This window comes from Musca autumnalis, unplaced genomic scaffold, assembly GCF_047663935.1.
Source record: "Musca autumnalis isolate F117 unplaced genomic scaffold, ASM4766393v1 scaffold_1, whole genome shotgun sequence".
Lineage (NCBI taxonomy): Eukaryota > Metazoa > Arthropoda > Insecta > Diptera > Muscidae > Musca > Musca autumnalis.
The window spans coordinates 19,561,393-19,588,618 of record NW_027411644.1 but is presented as its reverse complement, the minus strand read 5'-3'; the positions used below and the strand labels follow the sequence as shown (position 1 = coordinate 19,588,618).

Here is a 27,226-nt window from a genome sequence, read left to right as displayed (position 1 = left end):
TGGCAAAGCCCAGGATTTATCTTGGTCCCTCTTTCATCTCAAGTGGACACTGACCTCCCCGTGGTGTCACCAGGGGAACTGCCTTTAACACCCGTTAAAGGTAGTGAGCTAACATGTGCCGCGCGTTCACCCATAAGAACGTTAAAAACTTGGGTTTGGGCGTCGGGTTAGTAACCCTACCCTAGAAAAAACAGCATACTATGAAAAAACGAAAGAAAAGAAAAACAAACCCCTCTAAAGTTGACGAACCCCGCAAACGTTTTAAGGACCATGATCTGCGAATCTGCACCTGGAATGTTCGCACTCTTTATAAAGAAGGTGCAGTCTTCGCATTGGCAGACGTACTTGAAAAGTACAAGACCGATATTACTGCCATACAGGAAATACGATGGATTGGGAAAGGCGTCACAACAACACCTAAAGGTGACGCACTGTATTATAGCTGCCATGACGTAAAGCATGAGTTTGGTTGTGGATTCGTAGTTAGTCGGAGACTAAAACATCTGGTATCCAGCTTCACCCCAGTGAATGAAAGACTTGCTGCAATTCGAATAAAAGCTAAATTCTTCAACATCAGCTTTATTTGCGCTCATGCTCCCACTGAAGAAAAGGACGAACAGACCAAAGATATATTTTACGAGCGCTTAGAAGAAACATATGACCGTTGCCCTGCCCATGACATTAAAATCATTATAGGCGATTTTAATGCCAAAATTGGAAAGGAGAATATCTTTGGCCCAACAGTCGGGAAATTCAGTCTCCACAGTGAAACATCTGACAATGGTATGAGGCTGATAGACTTTGCAGCTGCAAAAAACATGGTAGTTAGCAGTACCAGATTTAATCATCTCGATATTCATAAGTGCACCTGGCTGTCTCCAGATCAGAAAACAAGAAACCAAATTGATCATGTTGTGATAGATGGAAGACATTCATCGAGCGTGTTGGATGTACGATCGTTCCGAGGCGCAAACATTGATTCGGACCACTACCTTGTTGCAGCAAAGGTACGCACCCGCTTAAACGTAGCAAACAAAGTACGAACAGACACAACACGAAAGTTAGACATCGGTAAGCTGCAATCACAACAGATAGCCACAGCATATTCCACTCAACTAGCCCAATTGCTTAATCAAAGCACTCCTCATCCCGATAACATATCAGCACAATGGCAAAGCATTGCCCACTCCATGCAAACAGCCGCAAAATCCATACTTGGATACCAGAGACCTCCACCAAGGAATCCATGGTATGATGAGGAGTGTCGTGCTGCCACCGAAGAGAAAAATGCGGCATATAAGGCTACTTTACAATCCGTAGCAACGCGTAGCGCACGAGAGAGATACAGGGAGAAAAGGAGAGAGGAGAAACGTCTTTTCCGCAGGAAAAAGAGAGAGATGGAAAAGCGGGAGTGTGAAAAAATCGAGATGTACAGGAGCCAGAATGAAGTCCGAAAATTCTACCAAAGAGTCAAGCATCAAACTGATGGCTTTGGTACAGGCACATCCTCCTGTAGAGACCAGCAAGGTAATTTGTGGGCCGATTCCGTACAGCGAGGCGAGTCATGTCGCGTCGTCTATCGTCTCTGTGACAAAATTTAAAAAATGCACTACGTACAGCGATAGAAAATAATCGTCGATAACAAGTTATTTTTATTTTTTTTTTTTTATTTTTATTCGTTAGTAAAAATGTACGGCGACAGCTAATTTGTTGTCGCCGGAAAATGAACATTTCGGCGACAAAATTTGACGACGTCAGGCGATATTGCCATACGGAATCGAAAAATTGCATTCGGCAACGCGACACGACTCGCCTCGCTGTACGGAATCGGCCCATTGGTAACTGATACAGATAGTGTACTCAGGATATGGAAAGAACATTTTTCAAATCTATTGGTATCGAATAGCAGCGAAGACGACGAAGATACCACAGTCCCAATCCCAGAAGATGGTATTGAATGTATACCGCCCAGCCAAGATGAGGTAAAGACAGCAATGAATCGGCTGAAGAATAATAAAACAGCAGGGGCCGATGGCTTACCAGCTGAGCTGTTCAAAACCGGAGGCGACACGCTGATAAGGTGTATTCATCAGCTAGTTAGCACCATCTGGCAGTAAGAACGAGTACCCGACGATTGGAACCTGAGTATCCTGTGCCCCGTCCACAAGAAGGGAGATAAGACTGTATGCTCTAACTATAGGGGCATAAGTCTACTCCCTATTGCCTACAAGATCGTGTCAGGGATATTGTGCGAACGACTAAAGCCTATGGTCAACGAGATAATTGGACCATACCAATGCGGCTTTAGACCTGGCAAGTCCACCATTGACCAGATATTTACCCTGCGGCAAATCCTGGAGAAGACCCAAGAGATGCAGATCGACACCTACCACCATTTTGTCGATTATAAAGCAGCCTTCGACAGCCCCCTGCGTTCAAAGGTATTCCAAGCCATGTCTGAATTTGGTATTCCCGCAAAGCTCATCCGGCTTTGTAAAATGACTTTAACTGACACGAGGTCCTCAGTTAAAATAGGAAAGAACCTCTCCGAAGAGTTTGGTACCAAAAGAGGTTTCAAACAAAGAGACAGCCTTTCGTGTGGTCTCTTCAACATCATGCTGGAAAAGGTTATACGAGAGGCAAACGTCAAAAGAAGTAGCACAATCTACACCAATAGTCACATGTTACTTGCTTATGCTGATGATATAGACATCATAGGCCGATCAGTAAAAGAAGTAACTGATACCTTTATGAAGGTCGAAGGAGAATCTGCTAAAGTGGGTCTGGCGGTAAACGGTGAGAAGACCAAGTTGATGGTGTCGACGCGCAATGCGTCCATTGAGCTCGGACCGACTGTGGAAGTTGGTTCCTATAATATTGAGGTAGTAAAAGACTTCGTCTACCTCGGCACCTCCGTAAACACAACAAACATCATTTGTGAAATAAAAAGAAGAATTGTATTGGCCAACAGATGCTACTTTGGTTTAAGTAAGCAGTTTAAAAACAAAGCCACGTCAAACAAAAATAACGCTCTACAAAACACTGATACTACCCGTGCTAATGTATAGCTCCGAAGCCTGGGTACTTGCGCAAGCAGACATGGCAGTGCTTGGTGTGTTTGAGAGAAAAATTCTTCGAAAGATCTACGGACCAATCTGCGTTGACGGTGAATATCGACGTCGCATGAACCACGAGCTGTATCTGCTATACAACGACATCAATATAGTTAAACGTATCGAGATGCAGCGATTGCGTTGGCTAGACCATATCCCAGCAAAATTTGACGGAAGGGGTTCTTTGCGATGACGTGATTTCATGTCATCTTTTGCATTGGTTCAAAGGAAGTCGTGGAAGATCCGATCTTTTCATTAGGATTTGTGCCAATGCAAAGGAAGTCGTGAAAGATCCGATCTTTTCATCAGCATTTGTACCCATTCCATCGATCCAATAGAGATGATGTTTGTGTTTTTATTTACACACCTGTTTATTTTCATTTTGGTATGTTCCAGTACTGCAAAAATCTACTAATTTTTACTATTTTTTCCGATAACATTTCCTGCATATCAAACAACTAAAACTTCTAAACAATTGGTATTATATGAAGTCCCAACCATCGAGCTAAAAATAGAATCGGACTGCACACATTGCTATTTTAAAAGTTCCCTTGTCTGTTCTAAATCTGACATAGAATGAAATCAATCAAATCTCGCTTCTTGGAATTTGAAAAAAAAGTCCGAAACGAAAATGAACAAGAATCTGAAAATAAAGAAGAAACTACTTTTGGAAAGAAACAATTTAAAATAAATTAATTAAGCATAAATGGTATTTTCCATAAAAAGTCTCTCCTCCCGGTTCGTTACATTTTGTTCTTAGAGGTCCCTAAAGCAAGCCGGGTTGTAGATCCCTACATATTTCCGTCACTAAACAAAAGAGTATAAATTACCAAAATGTTGTTATAAAATAACGATATTATAAAATAAAAGTAATTTACGAAATAAAAATACTTAAAGGAGTGCATTTGGAGTCCATGTCGAAATCTGAACTGGTGATGGGAAGACAATTGAAAAAACCTTTTGTAAGATGAAAGAATATCAGTTGAGGAGAACGGAGGAAGTAATCTTTTGCGTTGCAGCGGTGGTGATTACATTGCAATTTTGGATGTAAACTTTTGAAAAACTAAACTGATAAATTAATTGTAGTTATTTCATGAATTCGTTTGAATTAATAAAGAGTTTTGTTTTTCATGAAAACCATATTTCAATACAGCATTTCCATTTTCCAAACAATACATGAAAATTTCATGCCAAGGGGTTGGTGAAAATGACATGCCAAAGCATTGGTTAAAATGACATGTCAAAGCATGGGTGAAAATGACGTGTCAAAGCATTGGTGAAAATGACATGTCAAATCATTGGTGGAAATGACATGCCAAAGCATTGGTGGAAATGACATGTCAACGCATTGGTTAAAATGACATGCTTAGGATCCAGAAAAGAACTTCATCTTTTGGGGTCCACGCTCATATAAAATTCATCGATGAAGATGCTAAAAAGATGACATGCTAGATCACTTGCACCCATGATTGAATGTCATCTTTGGCATCGAACATTTTGCTGGGATCATAAGAATGAGCGATGATGAACCCGCTAAAAAGGCGTATGAATACATGCCACATGGCGGTGCACGCAGAATTGGCAGGCCAAGGAATAGATGGCGCAAACAAGTGGATGATGAGATGAAAAGGCGCGGTATTCCAGAGTGCAAAGCAACAAATAGAGAGGAATGGAGATCTATTCTTAGTTCGGCCTATAGAACAAATGTTCTGTAATGGGCCAGCTAAGTAAGTAAGTAAGGCAACGCAACTGGAGTTGGGTTGCTATCCATAATCGACCCCTAAGTTTTATTGAAAATTAAATTTTTCTATTGTTTCGGTAATCGAGGCCCAAATCAACATAAATAACACTGAACAAATACCTTATTTGAGTTATTTTTGTTGTTTTTTATCTTTGCTTTATTTTATCATTTGTAATGCCAGATTGTTTAGTGGGTTTCATTAAACAGTTGAACAATTGTGTGGCAATACTGTGTTAACAATTGGTTTCGTTAACTGAGAAATAATGAAAATATGCGAATTTTTTAAATAAAATGATAACAAATATGAATTTAAATGTGGTTTTGTTAATAAAACAATATTTTTATTATTTTTAAGTGTTTTTGGAGTATTTATTTTAAAGTGGCATGTTTCCAAAAAAATTGCAATTCCACCGGGAAACCAAAAGTGGTTTCATTCCGAAATTTTGTTTCGTTTTTCGGTTTCTGAAGAAGCTAAATACGGAATCAATTTCACTTTCGATCGGGATTGGTTTCTGTGACATGCCTGCTGGAACATATACATAGCGATTATGAATCTTCACGTAGGGAGCTACTCACAAGTGAGTTGCAGTTCACTTTCACCTGCTCGAGCTATTACGATTGGGCAGGGAGGAGCACAAAAAGTGAACAAGGGTTGACAAGTCGGAAAATGGAAAATAATGGCGCGACTTGTGAACCCTTGAAATAATAATTTGTGTTACCATACCGTCATTTTTTGCACAAATAACTTTGGGATTATTAAATTCTTATTTTTTGCATAAAAAGTAAATAAATTTTCAAATTAATAAACATTTCTAGCAAGAAAAATGTCGGTTATTAAAAATCCACTGTAAAAGAACATGAATATTGGTAAAAGAAAATACAACATTGAAACAACATGGCAACATCTGTAACAGCTGTTCTTTTGTTTTGACAGATATGTGAAAATTGTTTATTTACACTGAAGAATTCGTGAAATTTATTGGAAAATCGTAAAAAAGTGAACAAATGTCGTTTAAAAACGTCATTAAATGGCTAAAATAAGTAAATGTTTAATGTTGCATTTTGGGTGATAACAGAAATGGCAAGTTCTGAGGAATACCAAGGAAATGGAGTGGAAGCCGTACCAGCGATGTTAGGACATCACAGGAGATCAATGATTGGTTCAAATGAGGTTCAGCATTTAGACAATTCCAAGAATTGTAAATACAATTCGTGAAACATCCGATATTTTCTCCAGTATAAGAACCAATTCTATGAATGCTAAGTATAATTCCTAATGCTTTCTTCAACACTTAAACCAATTTAATGAATTTTAAATACAATTTCAATAAATTTCAATTGTAATTCCATTTTTTTTTTGTTCATGGCATATAACAACCGGTACTTAAAATACTATTCCAGGAAATTGCTTGGTGTAGATACCATTCCACTGGGTTATCGACGATGACGTGATTAAGATCTCAAAATGGTTTGGATCTTTTTGGGGCAACGGTCTGGACTTATATTCCATCAAAATATTTGATTCTATTCAAGCTTGAGGGCAAGTGATTGGACATGTCATCTTTTTAGCACCAGCACCCATTTTTTCCAAGACTGCGACCCCAAAAGTTCCAAATCGTGTACATTACTCTCTCTAGGAACAACAATCGCAGACATGGGTTGCTCCAGATTGGGTCCTTGTATATTTGTGATCCGCTTTATACAGTATGCACCTTTTTGATCTGTCCATACCTGAAAACGGGGAACGCTTTAGTTACAGTACTTGCTTGGGCGTTACCGTGAGAGCCATCCCAATCACCATCTAGTAGGTTGGCCCGACACACTAGGTCCATCAAGAATGATCTTCACTTTCTAGAGAGGAAAGCCCAACGATACAGGAGAGAACCCCTTGCTCAACAAGCATTTCAAGTAGGTTTGTATAGCTTTCACATAGTCGCAGTTTCTAATGTAAACAAATATAGTGTGAATAAAGTCCACCACAAACCAGAGTAGTTTTTGCTCAACTATACTCGGGATATTGCAGTCGTCTAAATTCTTATAGGGCAAATGTTGATAGCACCATGCATAGCACTCTTCGTCTTTTAAAGGTGCGATGCCAAACCTAGTCATTTAACTTCAGTGGATAGTTACATCCCATTCTTGGAACTGAAGTTAGACCCAATTTTGTACCAAATTCTGAAAGAATTCAGAGATTCAGACCGAATTCGTAAAGAACTCTGAAAAAATGTTAGCGGTAAATGTCCTAATATTTGTTTTTGTCGAAAACATATTGCGATTAAAAATATAAAGAAACTCTTATCACAATAAGGTAGAATCTATTCCATTTCCAATATTTCAACCATCTTTGATGGTCATCCTCAGGGATTGGCTTTCAAAAACAAGAACATTTGTTTTATGCAACTATAAACAATATGGTAGAAATTTATAATAACAATGATATTTCTTTCTTTTTATAAGAATAAAAACAAAAAAAATTTAATTCTTAAGTTAACCTCAAGCCAAAATTAAAACCAAAGAAAAAAGCGTCCAAAGGTCAACAATAACCTCAAAACATAAAAAATTTCTAATTATTTTTTGTTGCTTTCAACCTAAAATACAATTAATTATCATTACAGATACAAAATATTCGTATTTTTTAAAATAAATGACCACACTTAAATTTTTTTGTTCAACTCACTTTGATTTCGGTAGTGAGAAATTTCAGCACAAATTTGCCTCTTTTTCTCACTTTTTTTACATTTGTAATAGCTAATTTTTTCACGAACGTGAGTTTTGCTTACCCTCTTGTTGTTTATAATAAGGGAAGAGTGAGAACATAACAGCACTCACGGCGATATGATGTTTATAATAGGGGAGGAGGCGAGAAAGAGAAAACTCACGGTGAGATGCCGTTCATAATTGGGCTGATATAAAAGATCAAATATATCAATTCTATGAACATTTTACTTTCACATACATTTTCCTTTTTGGGAGATTTATACAAAAAACTGCTAAAATTACTAACCCACGACGACTCCCTTACAAACAAATTAGGGAAAAAGATACACGGAATCGCTCACAAAGAACCCTGCCCTTCCCCTCCCTTCCTCGCTCTCCCTTTTACCCAACTTCTCAAATTAACACAACAACAAAGTGAAAGTGTAACAACGACGCAGTTGTCGGAAAATTAAAAATTGTTGTTGTTGCTATATTTGATTAATAATAGATTTGTTTTTTATTTATTGTGTGTTTCGTAGCATTTTTTATTAATTATCAAATTTTCTTTTTTTATGTAATTTTATATGACTGTTCTTGTTGTTGTTGGTTGGTTGTTTTGGGGGATTTTGAGAAAGTGTGGGAGGAGTGTGTGTAATGTGTTTATGTGTGTGTCACTTTTGTTTAATATTCTTCTTTTCTCACTTAGCGCAAATGGTTTTCTCTAATCTCTCACAATATTTAAAAAATGATAGTATTTTTTGTTGTGTTTGTTTTTTTTTCTTATTTGTTGTTTATTTTTTGATGTATTTCTTCAGATGTTGCTGTTGGCTGTTCTTGTTGCTTTTTTAAATATTTAAGTAGTTTCTTTCCTTTTTATAATTTTTTTATTATTCCTTTTTTAATGTATTTTGTTTGAATGCAAAAAATGTTTTCCTTTTCTTCACACATTAAAAAGAGTTGGAGATGATGATGGTGGTGGTGGTTGTGGAGACTTTCTTATGGGAGGAATGTGGCATTGGCGGCTGCAATTTCGACACACAGGTTGAGGCAAAATAAAAAGGACAAACGAGCTGAAATTTTGTGGTTTTTATTAGAGAGTGGATGGGAAGAAGAGAGTAGTTTTGTATTTTTATTTTCTTTTTACTGCTCTTTTTGTTTTACCGAAAGTTGTGTGTGACCTCTATAAAAAGTGGAAAAATATAGAATATTACATTTAATTGTAATGACTACATTTAAAAAAATAATATGTATAATAATATAATAATAATAGTATTTGTTGTTGTTGTAGAAAACATGCTTCTGATCGATCGAACGCGATTGACTGGTTGATTTAATTAAATACAAAAACAAAGAAAGAAGAGAAGATGAAAAACGAGATGTGTTGTTGGTATTTCCGAATTGAAAATTTATTATTATTTATATGTAGTTGTTGTTGTGGGGAGGGAGGAATAGACAGGAGCCATGAATTTTTATATGAATTGTTTCTGGGATTGTTGTTGTTGTTGTGGAGAGGTGGTGTTGCAGTTGGGTGTAATAACTGGAGAACAGTTTCCTTTTCTGTTTCTTGTTGTTGTAGTTTTAAAAATAAGAAATGCAAATAGTATTTTTTAGGGGGTATGTTTTTGTTTTTAAGGATTTTTTTTTGTTTTGTTTGTGGGGGGTTTACTTAAATTACGACACATCCTGATCTTCAACATCTTGGATTTGTTCTTTTTGTTCACCATCACCTGGAAAGAAATGAAAGTGAAAATACACAACATGTTAGGAATGATTACACATTTGGCTATTATTCAAATTAAAACTTACCATCGGCTTGCATATCCGATGTCCATAATGTGAGGTTATCCCTCAGCAGTTGCATAATAAGTGTGGAATCTTTGTAACTTTCTTCACTTAATGTATCAAGCTCTGCAATGGCATCATCGAATGCTGCTTTCGCCAAACGGCAGGCGCGATCGGGTGAGTTCAAAATTTCATAATAGAATACCTGGAAAGAAATAGTTAAATTAGCAACAAGTTCGAATAGGGAAAGGGTAAGAAAAGGGATTTTCTATTTCTAATTGGGTGGTGTGGCATATTTGTATTTGTGCTTTTTTTGATCTTGCATAATGATGTCTTCTATGGGAAGACTTTGGGGTCTTCTTTGAGAAGACCTTAGGATCCCGCACGAGAAAACCATGGAGTCTTCCATGAGAAAATCTTGGGGTCTTGTATGAGACAACCTTGAGGTCTTCTATGAGAAGACCTTTTGCTCTTCTATGAGAAGACCTTGGGGAGGAAAAAAGACCTTTTGGTCTTCTATGAGAAGACCTTGGGGAGGAAAAAAGACCTTTTGGTCTTCTATGAGAAGATCTTGGGATCTTCTAAGAGAAGACCTTGGGGTCTTCTATGAGAAGGCCTTGCGGTCTTCTATGAGAAGGTCTTGCGGTCTTCTATGAGAAGGCCTTGCGGTCTTCTATGAGAAGGCCTTGCGGTTTTCTATGAGAAGGCCTTGCGGTCTTCTATGAGAAGGCTTTGCGGTCTTCTATGAGAAGGCATTGCGGTCTTCTATGAGAAGGCCTTGCGGTCTTCTATGACAAGGCCTTGCGGTCTTCTATGAGAAGGCCTTGTAGCCGTCTATGAGAAGACCTTGGGGTCATCTATTAGAAGACCATGTGGTATTCTATGAGAACGTTTTTTGATATTCGTTGAAAATAACTTTTTGGTCTTCTATCAGATCTTGAGATAGTGTATGAGAAAACCTTGAGGTCCTGTATGGGAAGAACTTGGGGTATTCTATGAGAACGTTTTTTGATATTCGTTAAAAAGAACTTTTTGGTCTTCTATGAGAAGATCTTGAGGTCCTGTATGAGAAGACCTTGTGGTCGTCTATGAGAATACCTTGTGGTCGTCTATGAGAAGACTTTGTGGTCTTCTATGAGGAGACTTTTGGATTTTCTATAAGGAGGAGACTTTGGGATCTTCTATAAGAAGACTTTGGTTTCTTCTATGACGGTCTTCTATGAGAAGTAGACCCTGTGTTCTTCTATGAAAAACCTGATCTTCAAGGAGAATACCTTTTCAAGGAGAATACCTTTTTGAAGACCTTGGGTATTTCTTTGAGAAGTACCTTCTGTTCATATGTTAGAAGTCTATGGGGTGTCTGTCCTATACTACCTCCAACCTCTATGAAAATCAGTTTTAGTCTCAGATATGGAAAGGAGAAATATAAAATATAAACGATGTAGTCGCGAATAAGGGAGAAGGATATGAGAAGAAGAATATCAGACTTTTTTAACCTTCGACAGGAATTACATTTGACCTTCTCTTTTATCCCTTGTGTTGCTATAAATAATGTGGTTTTCGGCGAAGTCATCTTTCGGTATTTTGGGAAAACACGTTTACAAGAATAGTTATCTCATGTAAAACCCCAAGGTTTTTGGTCCTCAAGGAAGCCTTTAACCCTCTGAAAATATGTACATTTTTTATTGGGAATTGTTAGTTTATTATGGAATGTGATTTATTATGGAATGTGATTTGATTCAAATTTAACCCTAAATCTTTCAAAAATTCTGTTACTTACCGAGAAGTTAAGCGCCAAACCCAAACGGATTGGATGTGTTGGTGGCAAATCATTCATAGCAATATCACTAGCTGCCTTATAGGCAATCAATGAATTTTCGGCCGCATCCTTGCGATCCGAACCGGTGGCAAATTCAGCCAAATAACGATGATAATCACCCTTCATTTTATAGTAGAATACTTTGCTTTCGCCTGTGGTGGCACATGGAATGAGATGTTTCTCTAAAACATTTAATATGTCCGAGCATATATCGCGTAATTCTTTTTCAACTTGTCCGCGATAGGTTTTGATCATTTCCAATTTCTCCTCGGCACCCTTATTCTCCTCTTTTTGTTCAATTGAGGTAATTATACGCCATGAGGCACGACGTGCGCCAATCACATTTTTGTAGGCAACCGATAAAAGATTACGTTCTTCAACGGTTAGTTCAACATCCATGGAGGCAACTTTTTTCATGGCCTCAACCATTTCTGTAAAGAAAAGGAAAAAAACGAAAAGGAATGAATAGATGTTATGGTAGGAAATTTTACTTATTTTTATTTTATTTTAATAAATTTCTTCACAAAATTGGGAAACTTACAAGGGATCTTAACTGAGAAAGTTGGCAAACATTTTTTGTCATATTGCTAAACAGAAGGGGAATGAATGTTTGCTGTACACAAGACTTGGGCCTTTGTTGCTATCCAGAAGACCACTGAACATTCTGTTGGTAAATAGAAGACCTGTATTACTATACAGGAGAGACCTCTAGGCTTTCTGTTGTTGCACAGAAGACCTTTGAGGTCTTTAGAAGCAGAAGTCCTTTAGAACCTTATGTTTCAATATAAGAGACATCTAGGCCCTCTGTTCTTCTTTTGTTGCTGTACCGAAGACCTCTAGGCCTATTGTTACTACGCAGAAGACCTCTTAGATATTATGTCCCTATACAGAAGATCTCTTAGGCCTTATGTTCCTTTACAGTAGACATTTAGGCTTGATCTTGCTGCACATAAAACCAGTGAGACTTTGTTGCTAAACAGAAGACCCCTACGCCATCTGCTGCTGAACGGAGGACTTCTAATACTGCGGTTGCTGCACAGAAGACCTCTGAGGTCTTTGTTGTTATAAGCAGAAGTCCTCTAGAACTTATGTTTCAATATAAGAGACATCTAGGCCCTCTGTTCTTCTTTTGTTGCTGTACCGAAGACCTCTAGGCCTATTGTTACTACGCAGAAGACCTCCCAGATCTTATGTCCTTATACAGAAGACCTCTTATGCCTTATGTTCCATTACAGAAGACATTTAGGCTTGATTTTGCTGCACATAAAACCAGTGAGACTTTGTTGCTAAACAGAGGACCTCTATGCCATCTGCTGCTGCACGGAGGACTTCTAATACTGCGGTCGCTGCACAGGAGATCTCTAAACCTTCTGTTTCTGCTGTGCAAAACACCTATCAGACCTTGAACTACCATACAAAAGAACTCTGAGACTTCTGTGTTAAACAGAAGACATCTAGAACAAATGTTTCTTGTGATCTTCTCTGAGAATATCTTGTGGACTTTCATAAGAAGACCTTGGAGTTTTCAATGAGAAGGCCTTCTCATACATGGAAGACATTTTGAACTCCTATAAGAGGATCTTTAGTCCTTCTGAGAATTACATATATAAAGCAAACCTTTGAGAGACTATCAGCTGTCTTAAGGGCATCAGCTACTGCACAGAGGACTTCTAAGGCTGCTGTTGCTGCACGGGAGATCTCTAAACCTTCTGTTTCTGCTGTGCAGAACACCTATCAGACCTTGAACTATCATACAAATGAACTCTGAGACTTCTGTTTTAAACAGAAGACATCTAGAACCAATGTTTCTGGTGATCTTCTCCGAGAATACCTTGTGGACTTTCATAAGACCTTGGAGGTTACAATGAGAACGCCTTCTCATACATGGAAGACATTTTGAACTCCTAAAAGAGGATCTTTAGCCCTTCTGAGAAATACATATATAAAGTAAACCTTTAAGAGGATATCTACTGTCTTAAGGGCATCAGCTGCTGCACAGAGGACTTCTAAGGCTGCTGTTGCTGCATGGGAGATCTGTACACCTTATGTTTCTGCAGTGCAGAATACCCATCAGACCTTAAGCTATTATAAAACAAGTAAAAAAGTATCAGTCGGCTTGGCCGACAGAGATATACCCTCAGCCTGTGTATATTGAAACAATTTTTTCCCAAAAAAACGTATGTATTTAGAGGGTTTTAAAAATGTTGTTCGTATGAAACGACAAAAATGTTGATTAGGATTAAAGAGCAAAAGTTTTGCGGAGGAAATACTTAAAGGAATGGATCAACATTGATCATTATGGAAGTGTATCTCCACCCACTACATATGGTACCATAGGGGGTTTTTACACACTTCGGGCAGTTTGCACAAGAAGTATGGACTTGCCCCTGAAAAAGCTTTTACCATCGTAATTGAGGCAGCGAATGCAAGTTGCTTCAACAAAAATCAAAGTGATTCGATAGCAGGTCTTAAAGTGAACTTATCCGAAATTTTGTTTGGCTGGTACTGGATGAAGTGGACAAATATAGTCCATATTTGAACCTGATCTATACCTGGTAGATATATTAGGATGTGTAAAGTATGGACCAATTCGGCCACTCCCTTCAAAAGTTACCGTACGAACATTTTTTCCGAACATTTTTGAAATTTTGTGGGGGAGATACCTGAAGGAGTGGACCGATATGGCTTATTTTCGAACTTAAACTACGTTTGGACAAAATATTACTAAGATCAAATTTTGGACCCAATCGGCAGATCCGTTCGAGACTTATCTTGCGCTCCAACTACCTCACACGGTGTCATAGGGGTTTTGTGCAACTTTCAGGTTATTTCCTAAGAAGTATGGACTTGCCCCTGATGAAACTTGTACCGTCGTATGGGGGCAGTGAATACAAGTTGCTAAAACAAAAATCAAAGCGATTCGGGAGCAGGTCCTAAACTGAACTTATCCGAAATTTTGTGTGGGAGGTACCCGAAGGAGTGAACCGATTGAGTCCATATTGGAACCTCATCTAAGTCTAGTAGACAGTTTACGAGTTGCAAATTATGGACCAAATCGGTTGCTTCCTTCAAGAGTTATCGTACGTACACATTTTCCGAACATTTTCGAACTTTAGTGGGGGTGGTACCGGAAGGAGTGGACCGATATAACCCATCTTCGAACTTAAACTAAGTTTGGGCAAAATATTACGAAAGCCAAAGTTTGGACCGAATCGGTTGATCCGTTCGAGAGTTATCGTGCGCTCCAGCCAGCCAGACAGACAGACGGACGGACATTGCTCAATCGACTCCAAATTGCCTGAAACACATTTCGTCCAAACATACTTGGTGTCTAAAACCATTATTTCGATGAGGCACATTTTGCCCGTATGAAAGTGTATATAACCTCGATAGGATAAATGCTGAGGGTATAAACACGTCTTAAGCCGGCTGATGTTATTCAAAACACAACTTAGGCTTTCTATTGCTTTACAGAAGACTTCTGAAGTCTCCTGATACACAGAAGGATTTCATATATCCATTGTTAACAGCAGATCACTGTGGAGATTCTGCTGTTAACATACGTTCTTATTTTACGAAGATTTTTCCAGGCATGTATTGGTACAAAAGAACTCCAATGCATCCTGGTTTTGCATATAAGAGCTCTTCTATTGATGGAGAGGGAACTTAAAAAGAATGCCTAGTCTGTATGTCAGGCTCTTTTTAGAGCGTGGCGTTAAATAATCTAAATTATTTGCTCTAATAACCAGAACCTGTATGTAATGACTACAAAAACCCAACGAAGACTCTGCTATAGAGAAGATGTCTAAGACCTTCTGTTTCTATGCAAAATACGGAACTCCTTTCCTTTACCGAACCACCTCAGACAATTATGAAAAAATTACCACAGACAGCGCCTTTTATCCCGATTCCAACCATATATTGCTTTTGTTGCGGAAATGTATACTTCCCGAGTTATGGGCTTCCAAAGATCCACAAAGGCCCTAACCCATAACTTTGGCAAAACATCGCAGAAAATTATGAAAAAAATTACCACAGATAGTGTTTTTTATCCCGATTCCAATGATGTATTGCTCTTGTTGCGGAAATATATACTTCCCGAGATATGGGCCTCCAAAGTTCCACAATGGCCTAAGTCTAAAATTTTGGCAAATTAGATATTTTTCTCCTATGGACAGGTGCAAATCTCGGGAACGGGAACAACATTTTCTTTTAAATTACATATTTTTCTATAAATAGCCGGCCTTCGGCCGGGATTTAAGACTTTCTCCTATGGACAGGTGCAAATCTCGGGAATGGGAACAAATTTTTCTTTTAAATTTAATATTATTGGAGGCCTATATCTCGGGAAGTATACATACCCTTCAACAAAATAATACATCGTTGAAATCAGTATAAACATCACTATTTGTGGTAATTTTTTAATAATTTTCTGCGGTGGTTTGCCAAAATTTTAGACTAGGGTCTTTATGGAACTTTGGAGGCCCATATCTTGGGAAGTATACATATCCGCAACAAAAGCAATACATCGTTGGATTCGGTGTAAAAAGTACTATTTGTGGTAATTTTTGATAATTTTCTGCGGTGGTTTGCCAAAATTTTAGACTAGGGCCGTTGTGGAACTTTGGAGGCCTATATCTCGTGAAGTATACATTTCCGCAACAAAAGCAATACATGGTTGGAATCGGGATAAAAAGCACTATCTGTGGTAATTTTTTCACAATTTGCTGACGTGGGTCGGTAAAGGAAGGATAATCCCAAAATACTTCTAATGGCTGTTGTCTGATGACAGACAGGTTGTCCTGCAGAACTTCATATATCTTTTGTTGCCGACACCTCTGAACCTTTATATTGCTATACCAAAGCCCTCTGATGACATACACATTGTCCTACAGATGTACAGAAGGCCTTCAAATATCTTCTGTTGCCAACACCCCTGAGCCTTTCTATTGCTATACCGAAGACCTCGGATGACATACAGATTTCCTGCAGATGTACAGAAGGAATTCATAAATCTTCTGTGGCTAATGTAAATAAGAAGTCAGGTCAGATTCGGTTAACATAACTTCCCAGCAAACGAAATGTCTGATGTCTGACATGTCTGAACAATTTCGGAAGCCAAGTCGTTAAGATTTCGTTCCGATTTCTAAACGATTTTTCGGAGAGGAAATAGTTCAGATTTTGTACCGATTTCGGAATATCGGAAAGAAATTTCCGTTCCGAATTTCCCAAGGATTTTCTTCAGATTTCGTTACGAAGTCGGTCCGAAATCGATCCGATGTCGCTCCGACATTTCGTTCCGAAATTATGTCAACCACTTCATACAACTTTCGTTAAGATTTCCGATTTCGGATAAGATATCGGACGTATTGTCCGAATTTTGTTCCGATTTCGTTACGATGTCGGTACGATTGGTTTGCTGGGTTTGTATGTAGATTTTCCAAGGAATCCTATTTCTATACAGAAGACCAAGACATCTTAGGGCTACACATAAAAGGTGTTCAATTTTTGGAAAGGGTACCTATTTTAGAAAACCTAGTCCCTCTATCAGCCTCTTATTACAACATTTTAATAAAATAATCCACCACATTTGTTGTAATAACCTGCATGCTAATGCCTACAAAAAACCGGAACAAAAACTAAAGTAGGCTAAAAAAAAAAGAAGTTAGAATACGAATGATGGATGACCTTCAATACTTAATTTAAACAACTCGTGACGACGGTTGTGTTGTCTCGTTGAGGGGGAAAGCCTCATCAAACACACAAGAAAACCCTTTCACTTGCAGTTGTCGTTGGCCATGCAAATATGTAATAACCAACAACACCACAATCATCATCAGCCATGGAACAGACAGGCGCAGCTGCAGCAGACAATAAAGGAACAACGACAACAACAACAACACAAAGAGGTCTCAGAGTACGAATCAATGGAAAAGGAAATGCAGATAATTGTAAATCATAACCGTCCATATATACCTTCCATCCCGTCCATTCGTCCCAACATTAAATAAGAAATTCTGGCACAAGTCTATAATTGTTTCGGAAAACATCGTAACCAAGTAAACACAGGAGGGGAGATTGGACATTAAACACATTTGTGGCCTAAAAGAAAACAGCAGCACCAACAACAACAAGACAAGCTTACAACATCAGACAAATAGACGGCGGCGTCGTCGGCAAATACAGACCACTTAAACAAAGCTAAAATAATATGTAAGCAGCTAAGGCGAGAGGGAGGGGTGGAGTTGGGGGGGACAAGTATTAAAGATGTACATTCCAATAAAAGAAAAACACCGAACCGACCGCAGCCGCTTACAATGTGATGGGACAGGCAACAACTTATTATGTATGTTGTTGCCGGCTCATAAGAATTTACCCAACAAAGTAGCGAAAACACAAAGAAGAATTTAGAAGAAGAGGAAAATACACAATAAGAACAAAAGCAACAAACTTGAAAACTACAAGAACAAAAACATTAGCAACCAGCCAGCCAGCCAGTCATCCGCAGTCACAGTCGTTGCGCGATACGCGACTAACATTTAAACATTATTTAGCAGCCAACTTAAAATTCTGCACACTGGAATAAACCTCAAGATTTCAGTCATGCGTGTGAGTGAGCAAGACAAATCCATCTACCACAAAATCATCATCACCATCCACAGCCATAATCAAGACACGAGGAGACTCTAACTGCGCGGCGAATAACGGCGGTGACGGCGTCAAACCAAAAAAATTTTGCCAAAATCCGAAAAAAGAACAAAATCATCACATTGTGTATTATGTATCGCAAAGATTGCGAGAAATACAAGTGGAGCACAAAACAGTTGCAGGGGGGGGATGGGGGAAAGCGGAAGCAAGGGGTCACAGAGAGCGGTTAGTTAACAACAGTATCGTATGTTGGTTGGTTGTTGTTTCAACAATAAAACAAAACGCATAAAAAAGCAGCAATAAAACTTGCTCATTACCTGTAGTAGAGTGTAGAGAAATAGAAGATGAAGAAAAACTAAGGCAACATCCATTAAAAAATATGGTCACCATTTTATTGGTGATGGTTGTTGGTTGGTGTTTGTGGTGGTGAGTGGTGACATAAACTCCACAAATATCCTTCAACATACAGCTGTATTTAAAGTGGTTGTTGCTTGGTTGGCTCTCTCAATTAATGTCGTTTCGGTTTCATGTTGTTGGCAGTTGGGAGGACGACAACTCTCCAAACACCCCAAAAATTGAAGCCAACTCGGGGTGGTGGTAATGATGACGACCAAAAGTCTACTTCTATTAAGGAAACGAACGATTGGAGTTCTACATCTGTTTTTTACACAAACACATACAATGACAATAATAAGAAATAAAAAAACTGTTTTAGGGCCATTATTATATGTGTTCTTTTACTATCTGATGGATTTGAAAACGCAAAATAAACCAATTTGGAGGCATTAAAAATATAATTTTTACATTGAAAGTTAATGCCAAGAATCTTCTCCCTGAAATGCAATCATCACTTTTAACTTTAAGTTAAGCGGAACGCTCTAAATCTGTTCGGTAAATCTAAAATATAACAAAAGAAGACTTGTAATAATGGGGGTTAGTATGCTCCAATTTCCTACCTAAAAAGGTTTGGGGGTAAGTTTGTTACCAACTTCAATGGCATGGGATCATGAGTTGGTTAATAATGGAATGAGTTAGTGTAGAACGAACATGGTATTTGTTTGACTGGTGGGTGGAGGGGGGAATAACATTAAATTCGTGATTTGCGCAGAAGGGATGAAATTTCTCACACCATTCCAAAAAAAAAAAACAAAAAGAGGACTAAACACACGACGACGACCATGTAATCACGCAAACCCCACCATAGTATTTAAATTCAAATTTGCCACAGTTACAAGACTCAACAACAAAGTGGCAGCAACATTTCACGAAAATTTCAAACAAATAGTTTCCAAAGAAATTATTTTGGCCAAAATAGGCAAAAGTAAGGTCGTCCGCCTGTCGTTGCTGTTGTATGAGTAATACTGCATTATTTTAGCAGCAGCGTAAAAAAAAAAAAAAAAAAAAACTTCCAGCACACATTGTTGCCATGAAGAGGATATAAAAGTGAATAAATGACTGGCAAATAGGAAGTGAATGGAAATTATACAAATTAATTTCCATTGTAGGAAAACAAAAAGAGGTCACAATTCTAATTGCGTCTTGCAGTTGGTTGTACTTTTATCATAAAAAAATACCTTTAAAGTTGGTGTTCAGGATTTCTATCAATTTTCCTATGACATATTTCTCTAAACCATATTATTATAAGTCTTCTTTTGTTATATTTGAATTCTCTTTCGAGTTGAGCTATTTTGACCTAATAGGTACATTGAAAAATTAGGAATCCACCGAAGCCCCACACATTCTACCACTATGCTACGTTTCACGGGTGGTTAGACCGATCATCAGGCATATTGAATGGTTTTTTTAGTGGGTGGACGAAGGCTAAGCTTGGAAACTAGCATTTATATCACAAATCATTCGAAATTTGTATATTCGAATTATTTATTTTATTTTAATGTTAGTCATTTAATTCCAAGGAGGATATAAAGTGGATAAACTGGCAAATAGGAAGTGAATGGAAATTATACAAATTAATGTTCATTGTAGGGAAAACAAAAAGAGGTCACAATTTTAATTGCGTCTTGCCGTTGTTTGTATTTTATCATAAAATACCTTTAAAGTTGGTGGTGGGGATCTCTACCAATTTTCGTATGACATATTTCTCTAACCCCTATTATTAAAAGTCTTCTTTTGTTATAATTTGGATTTACCGAACAGATTTACGGCGTTGCGGTTAACATAAAGTTAAAAACGACCATTAACTTTTTAAGTGAAAATTATATTTTAAATGCCCCCAAATTGGTTTATTTTGGGTTTTCAACTTCATTCGATAGTAAAAGAAAACATAATGGACCTAAAACTATTCGAAACCAAATTCGTTCGAATTACTACGTACAGTGAATCACAGTCAAACGTATCCACTTCAGTTTCTTTAATTAAAACTGCGATTGCTAAGAATTGGTTAATGATAGCGATTTCATTCCATTTTATATTTTTAATTCCTTCGATAAAGACACGATTTCCTACACCGGAAGCACTCATACAACGCCATACCACAACAGAGTCTCCTCTGTGCTTTACTCTTGAAATTGGGTGTTTGGGGTCCAAGGTAGTATTTGCCCTATAACATACCTTAATTGGTCCATATGACCAAAACAGGTTAAAGTTGTCTTCATTTCTTTCATTGGCAGCCTGTTTTGGTCATATGGACCAAGTAAGGACCCCAAACACACAATTTCAAGAGTAAAGCACAGAGGAGACACTGTTGTGGTATGGCGTTGTATGAGTGCTTCCGGTGTAGGAAATCGTGTCTTTATCGAAGGAATTAAGGATAAGACAAATATGCGTTGATGGTGAATACCGGTGGCGTATGAACCACGATCTCTACCAGGCGACCGACATCGATATGGTAAAACGTAGCGAGCTATAGCGATTGGCCCGACCATGTCAGTCGATAGTATGTCCCTATGCCCTGCCAGAAATCCATATGAATACGAGTCATTTGACGGTATACGCACCAAGGGAAGCGTTGTATGAGTGCTTCCGGTGTAGGAAATCGTGTCTTTATCGAAGGAATTAAGGATAAGACAAATATGCGTTGATGGTGAATACCGGTGACGTATGAACCAGGCGACCGACATCGATATGGTAAAACGTGGCGACCTACAGCGATTGGCTCGGCCATGTATGTATAAATATGTCGCTATGCTCCTGCCGGAAAGCCATATGGATACGAGTCATTTGACGGTATACGCCCCAAGGGAAGCCCGGAACTCCGATGGAAAAATCAAGTAGAAGATTATATCACATATCACTCATCGAAAATTGGAGAAGTAATAAACAAACAAAAATTGAATTTGAAAGAAGAAAAGTTCGATGGCTAGCGAAGGCGCTACACAGCCGATATGTCTGATGAGCCTCTACCAAAGGCGAAACATGTGACATAGTGGTGGCTGTGTGGGTTCGAATCTTCGGCTTTCCTTTTTCACTTTCAAAAATCATCGGTCATTAAGCTCGACTCCAACGAGAAATTAATTAAAAAAGTGGATCGGTGCCTTGGGAAAACTATTCTTAGCTCGGCTTTTAAGTATACCTCAACAACACGATTCGGGAAGTGACCTTAAACTGGATTAAAACTCTAATGTGTTTTAATTTTGTGAATGTAGAAGATACCAGTATTGGCATTCGGGACTCATTTTTTTGACTTACCGACAAAAATCGGTAAAATTAAAATGCTTCTAATTTCGGCAATTTACGAAAATTGTTGGTAAGTTAACAACCAACATAAAGCTTTCGCAAAGTCCTACCGATAGCAACAGTGTTGTCAACTTTTATTGATGCTTTTCATTCATAATTTTGCGTTTTCATTTTACCGATTTTTATCGGTAACTCAAAAAATGTGTTACAGAATTCCACTACTGAAAAGGATGGCACCGACATATCCCATATTTGTACTGGATATAATTTTGACAACCATTTTTGTTGGCAGGAGTGTTTAAGGTTTTGGGTCACTAATATCCAAAGCCTGGACCTGTACTGTTGTAATCAGAATCATAAGGACTAAATTTGATTAAAAAATTCTCGACTTAAGCGACAAATTTTTGTTAGGGAGGTATTCGAAAGTGTTGTCCTATATAGACCGCCTTGTTGGAACTTGCTGATCTTTGGTAGAAATTTTACAATGTACACACTTAATTGGTAAGTCAACGTGGTCATCATTCATTAATTGGTTCCGCCAAAGTGTTTTACAGCTTTAGGGTAATTATCTCAGGAAGAATGAACTTGCCTCCGAAGCAATTATACCGTTGTAATAAGCTCAACTTGCTGCAAAAATTTCATTACGATTCGTACGTGTCCTTAAATTCCACTTGTGCAAGGAGTGGACCGACATAGTCCACATTCAATCCTGACCTATGTCTGGAAGAAATATTACTAGGGCCAAATCGGTTGTTCCCGTTGGAGTTATCGTGCGCACCAGCCAGACAAACAGGCCAAATCGATTTTTGTAAAGCCTTAGGGTAATTATCTCCGAAGGAAGGACTTGCCCCAAAAAATTAGAACGTTGTAAAAAGGGGATTGAGAGTACAACCTGCTGCATAAAAACCTCAAAACGATCCGATACGTGTCCTTAAACTGTAATTATGCAAGTGTGGACCGAATATGGACTATATTTAAACCTAATCTGTCTAGAATAAATATTAATAATAGTAATTGTTCCACAAACATCCAAGAAGGGACAAGGCAGACTTCTCTCATATCACGTGCCCTAAGTCACCACTTTTAGAGAAGTTTACATGGCTAAGATACAAAGGAAATATCGCCAGACATTAAGCTGGGAAAAAATACTACGAGGATTAAATTGGCCCAATTCCGTTTGAAAGTTATGCGCTCCAGCCAAAGGGAAAGGCGTTCAAACATAGGTGGGGTCTAAAACCATTACATCTATGATGCACATTTTGATCTTACCAAAGTGGATATGAGGATGAATCGGCAAAGGTGACAGAAAGGTGATAAGCTAAACAGAATTTCATAATTTTGGTTTTCTTGGGAAGCCCATAGCCGATAGAGTCGTAAATAAATAGGTCGAAGTTTTTACTCGTATGTGATATATAAAACGTGTTCCAGGGAACACGATCGTCCTAACAACCATTGTAATATGGTGGTTCCATATGTTCGACTTCGTTTAGATGTTGCTTCGACAAGACATTGGATGAGTAACCTATGTTAGGTTTCAAGATCAACATGTCCAACTATCTCTGAAGACTTTATGTGTTCAATGTTCAACTTGAAATATAGAAAACTCTTTTTAGGTAGGTAGGAATTTTTTAAAGTTCTTTTATGGCTAGAAAGGAACAAAGAAACTTCAACAGGCAACCAATGACAATCGTTGATGTCCCCATTTTGGATCCGCCTTGTTGATAACTAGCCGGGGATCATTTGGGGCAATTTGTCGCGCAGAATTGTCGAAGTTGTTCGGGTTAAACGAACATGGTTTCTGTCTAAAACTGTACTTGACGTTATTCTTGCGCTATCCTCCTTCTCCGATGTACAAGGTTTGCACTGACTGAAGAATAGAGATCTTCTTAATAACTGGCGAATGAACTGGCTTTGACAGTGTCAACTTCTTTGTGGCAGGAGACAATTCCTAGGACAACCTTCCCATCCTCTTTACAACCACTGATTGAGATTTCGAATTGGTCAACTGAGACCTTTGCAGTAGTTGACGCCGACACAGACACATCATTGCTCGCTTTTGCACCTAAGTCAGACGCGACGTTTACAATTACGAAATCGAATGGATTTCAAACGCCAATCCTTTGCGTATGCCTCAAATGAAAATACATCTAGAATCCATTAGATATCATTTGAAGCCTTGAGCAATGAAATTGACAGTTGAAATCGAGCGGATTTTGTAAATGTAAACCAAGATATATTTACCAACTAATGTAACACAACAACAACTCAATTTTGGCCGAAAATTCTTCAAGATGTCAATATGTTTGTTTACGTTTTTCACAATAACAAAAAATTTGACAGTCTGAAACCACGACGCTGGCGTTTTACACCACCTTATAATTTCATCATGATGTAAACGTACCATTATACTTGGACTGAGCAAAATCAAAAATCCATACATTTGCATGGATCACTGGCAAACGTCAATGGCAGCAATAAAAATCAATTGATATTTAGGAGGACGAATAAGGACAGCAACTCAACTATAGTTGCGTCAGAAGAGAAAATCATAAAATTAAAATAAGAGAAACAACAGAAACGTTTGTCACATTTTGTGTTTTGAATCCTTAGTTATTAATTTAAATGTAAAAAATACGAATTTCAATGCGGAAATGGAAATATCTATTATTAAATTTCTTGACGGCAACGCAACTGGAGTTGTACATTTACGAAATCCACTCGATTTCAACTGTCAAATCCATAGGTTAAACGTCAAATGAAATCCAGATGAGATTTCATTTGACGTTTGAGCTATGGAATTGACAGTTGAAATCGAGTGGATTTCGTAAATGTAAACTTAGCATTGGTTTGCTATCCATAATCGATCCCTTAAATATAGCTGGCGCTCAAATCAACTTTGCGATCTTTCAAGTTTCGCAATTTAGCTGGGTACAGACTCATCAGTTATTGGATCTCAATAAGCAGAATATTCCTCTCTGGTATTTCTATAATCTAGACAACACATGATTACAGGCCTATTACAAACCAATTACTTGTAATTGAAAGTACTTCTTTCTACAATTCAAATGTCAAAAACTAATCAATTTCCCACTCCCTCCATTCTACAACAACAACACAATCGATCACTTAAGGTTACAAGAAGAAAAAAAACAGATTGTTTACAAACAAATCACCGACAACACAAAAAGTAAAGAAGGCCTACTCCCCTCTGCCTGTGTCCGTCCATACGTAAACAGTGAGAGTGGAATCGGATGACTCATTTAAGTCATTTGCGTGTGCGATGGATGGGGGCGAGTGTGCGCATGCATGCATCATATTTGGGGATTACGAAAGAAAACGTTTATTGCTAATTAATTCCCCCAGAGTATGAACAAACTATACCATGGCAACTCTATTGAATAAAGGCGCACAAACACACACACACTTCTTCTTCCGTGTACATACACAAATTCTGGACGTTTTGATTACAAGTGCATTGGTGTATGTGGATTTTTTGGTTACTTGTCGTCAAAGCGCAAAGCAACAACGGCGATCGATTCATTCATCGATTTTTCGCGCTTGTAATGAACAAACGCTCATACACCTTTCCAAATGATGAAAAAACACACATTTGCAACAAACCAAAGGAGAAGTGGAATCAAGAAAAACTCTCATGAGACGACAAGAGAACAAACAAATAACCTAGCGAGGCAAGGAGACCGAGAAAGCCAAAAGAGTTAACAAGGCAACAACAATAGCGAAAAAAAATCTGCGAATTTGTAACTTAGCTAGCGGTGCTATTCACGCAAACGGCAAACAGGATACTTAAAGCACAACTCTTGTCGTTTAGCAAGTGAAATGGCAATAGAGGAGAAGATAATGAGAGATTGACGACAACAACGACGACGATGATGATGACTCGAACTTGCAAAAACCACATTTTTAAGACGATTTGATTTTTTTTCTTTATGAGGCACAATAAAACGTCGTTTTGTTTGGTAATTCCACATTACAACTTCCTCATTACTGGCGTATAAACTCCCAAGATAGTCGATGAAGAGGAAAATGTATCTAAATTTAGAAAACATCAGCCGCACTTGTGGATAAAATGGAATATAAAATAAATTACACTCATGTACAAGACACCACCCTAAAATAAACATAACCCCCACCCCCCTCTATCGTCTATACTTCTCGTTCACATCGACGCAGCAGTCGCTCCATAGTCATCACCGCCGCCACCGTTGTCGTCATATACATTTATGGAAATTTTCTCTATACTCTTTGAGATTTTAACCAAGAAAATTTTTCACAAACTTTTTTTCCAATCAATTGACGACAAAAGCATGAAAAAAAACACAATTTCCTTTTGTATAAACAAAAAAGAAAGGAAGGAAACAAATATCTATCCAGACACGAGCTAGTGTAGCTCAGATGCATGATCGAGGAAAAAACACGCCGCTGAAGAATTTTTGCCGGCAAAAAACAAGTTTTGTTGTATTTATCATTGCGATTTCTACGAAAAATTTTACTCATCATCAACACCATCGTCTTGCGTTTGTAGTTGGTTGGTTAAAGAAACGGCTGGCTGGCTGACTCTGGCCTTTTGATTGCTTTTGCTGCTGACGCACCAACCATCAAACCAACGAAAAGACGGAGAAGCAACACAGACCGACTGATAGACATTCGGGTTTTCTTTACACTTCTTTTTTTCACTGTTCCCCCTTCCTAACTTTTGGAGATTCTTCCAGAGAATTTTTTCCTGGCCATTTTAATCCATTAAAAAAGCTCCTATAGATGGATGATGATGGCCCATTGCATGGAATCATGGATGCCAATTTGTGTGTGTGTGTTGCTTAATAATAAATTCTTTGAAAGTTGATTACTTTTCATTACATTTTTAGGTCTATTACTCACCATCGTAGCGTTCTGCTTGCTCGGCCAATTTAGCCTTGTACACATTATTTTCCCGTTCAGACATTGTGCAAATTTATTTGTGGAGTAGAGTTGTTGTTTTTGTGAATGGAGAAAAGGTTTTTATCCCTTTTTCTGCTTGTTTTGTTAATAACAATTTAACAACAGTTTCGTTTGAATCCCGGCGTCGGTCGTTGTGCTTCTGTATTTCAGTTACGACTTGGTCGCCTTCGTTCTTTTTTTCTTGCTTTTGCTTGCTAACTTTTTTCTCTACTACGTTTTTTCTTCTGTTTCTCTGACAAGCGCCGCTTCTCTTCTGCGAGTTTTTTCAATGTCGTTGGGGTAAAGTCGCTCTAAAATCCTGGTCAGAGAAGAGAAAAAGAAATGATTTTTCAGTGTTTTCTTTAAAATTTAATATCACTGTGTCACTTTTATGAATGTTTGCTTTGTTTTTTACATGGATTTATTTAATTATTTTCTTTTTTTGATAAAGAAATACACACTTTAAAATGGTTGATGATCCCGTCGTCTTTACACCGCTGCTTCTCGATTTGATTTGTATAGAAAGAATCGGTCGTCACACTAGTTTTTCGTTCCTTTTTTGTAGTTTTGTAGCCGATTGCAAAGCACGGTAACGACGAAATTTCGCATGTTGATATGAGCGTTGCACAAGTGCGACAAGGAAAGGTAATATAACCAATATGGCCAACACCTTTTTGTAGTTTTGTAGCGCTGCGCAAGAGTTATTGTTGGCAATGCCGTGAAATGTCAATGCGGTGCTTAACTAAATGAATGGCGTAAGGGATGTCGCGTCGTATTTTATTGACATGTTTTATTATTTTCGATGCAATTTTCTAAATAGTTAATGCTCTGTTCAAGAACCTGCAAGAAGCTACT

The 27,226-nt window shown here is 38.0% G+C and overlaps 1 protein-coding gene across 1 annotated transcript; it reads right to left on the bottom strand.

The window, feature by feature from the left end:
- Positions 1 to 8,421: 8,421 nt before the first annotated feature.
- On the bottom strand, positions 8,422 to 27,018 carry 14-3-3epsilon (tyrosine 3-monooxygenase/tryptophan 5-monooxygenase activation protein epsilon). The gene is made up of 5 exons (XM_073969250.1): positions 26,833 to 27,018; positions 26,333 to 26,690; positions 11,114 to 11,583; positions 9,358 to 9,538; positions 8,422 to 9,278 (listed from the first exon to the last, which is right to left on the bottom strand). The coding sequence occupies exons 2-5, from the start codon at positions 26,394 to 26,396 to the stop codon at positions 9,223 to 9,225; spliced, it is 771 nt and encodes a 256-aa protein (XP_073825351.1). The 5' UTR covers positions 26,397 to 26,690; positions 26,833 to 27,018; the 3' UTR covers positions 8,422 to 9,222.
- Between the last annotated feature and the right edge of the window lie 208 nt (positions 27,019 to 27,226).

Bases quoted from the DNA above. Each gene is read 5' to 3' on its own strand.
- 14-3-3epsilon (XM_073969250.1), bottom strand. From the start codon at position 26,396: ATGTCTGAACGGGAAAATAATGTGTACAAGGCTAAATTGGCCGAGCAA. The intron at 9,539-11,113 runs GTAAGTAACAGA...ATTTCTTTCCAG, and splicing joins GTTTGGCGCTTAACTTCTCG to GTATTCTATTATGAAATTTT. The intron at 9,279-9,357 runs GTAAGTTTTAAT...ATTTCTTTCCAG, and splicing joins ATCGGATATGCAAGCCGATG to GTGATGGTGAACAAAAAGAA.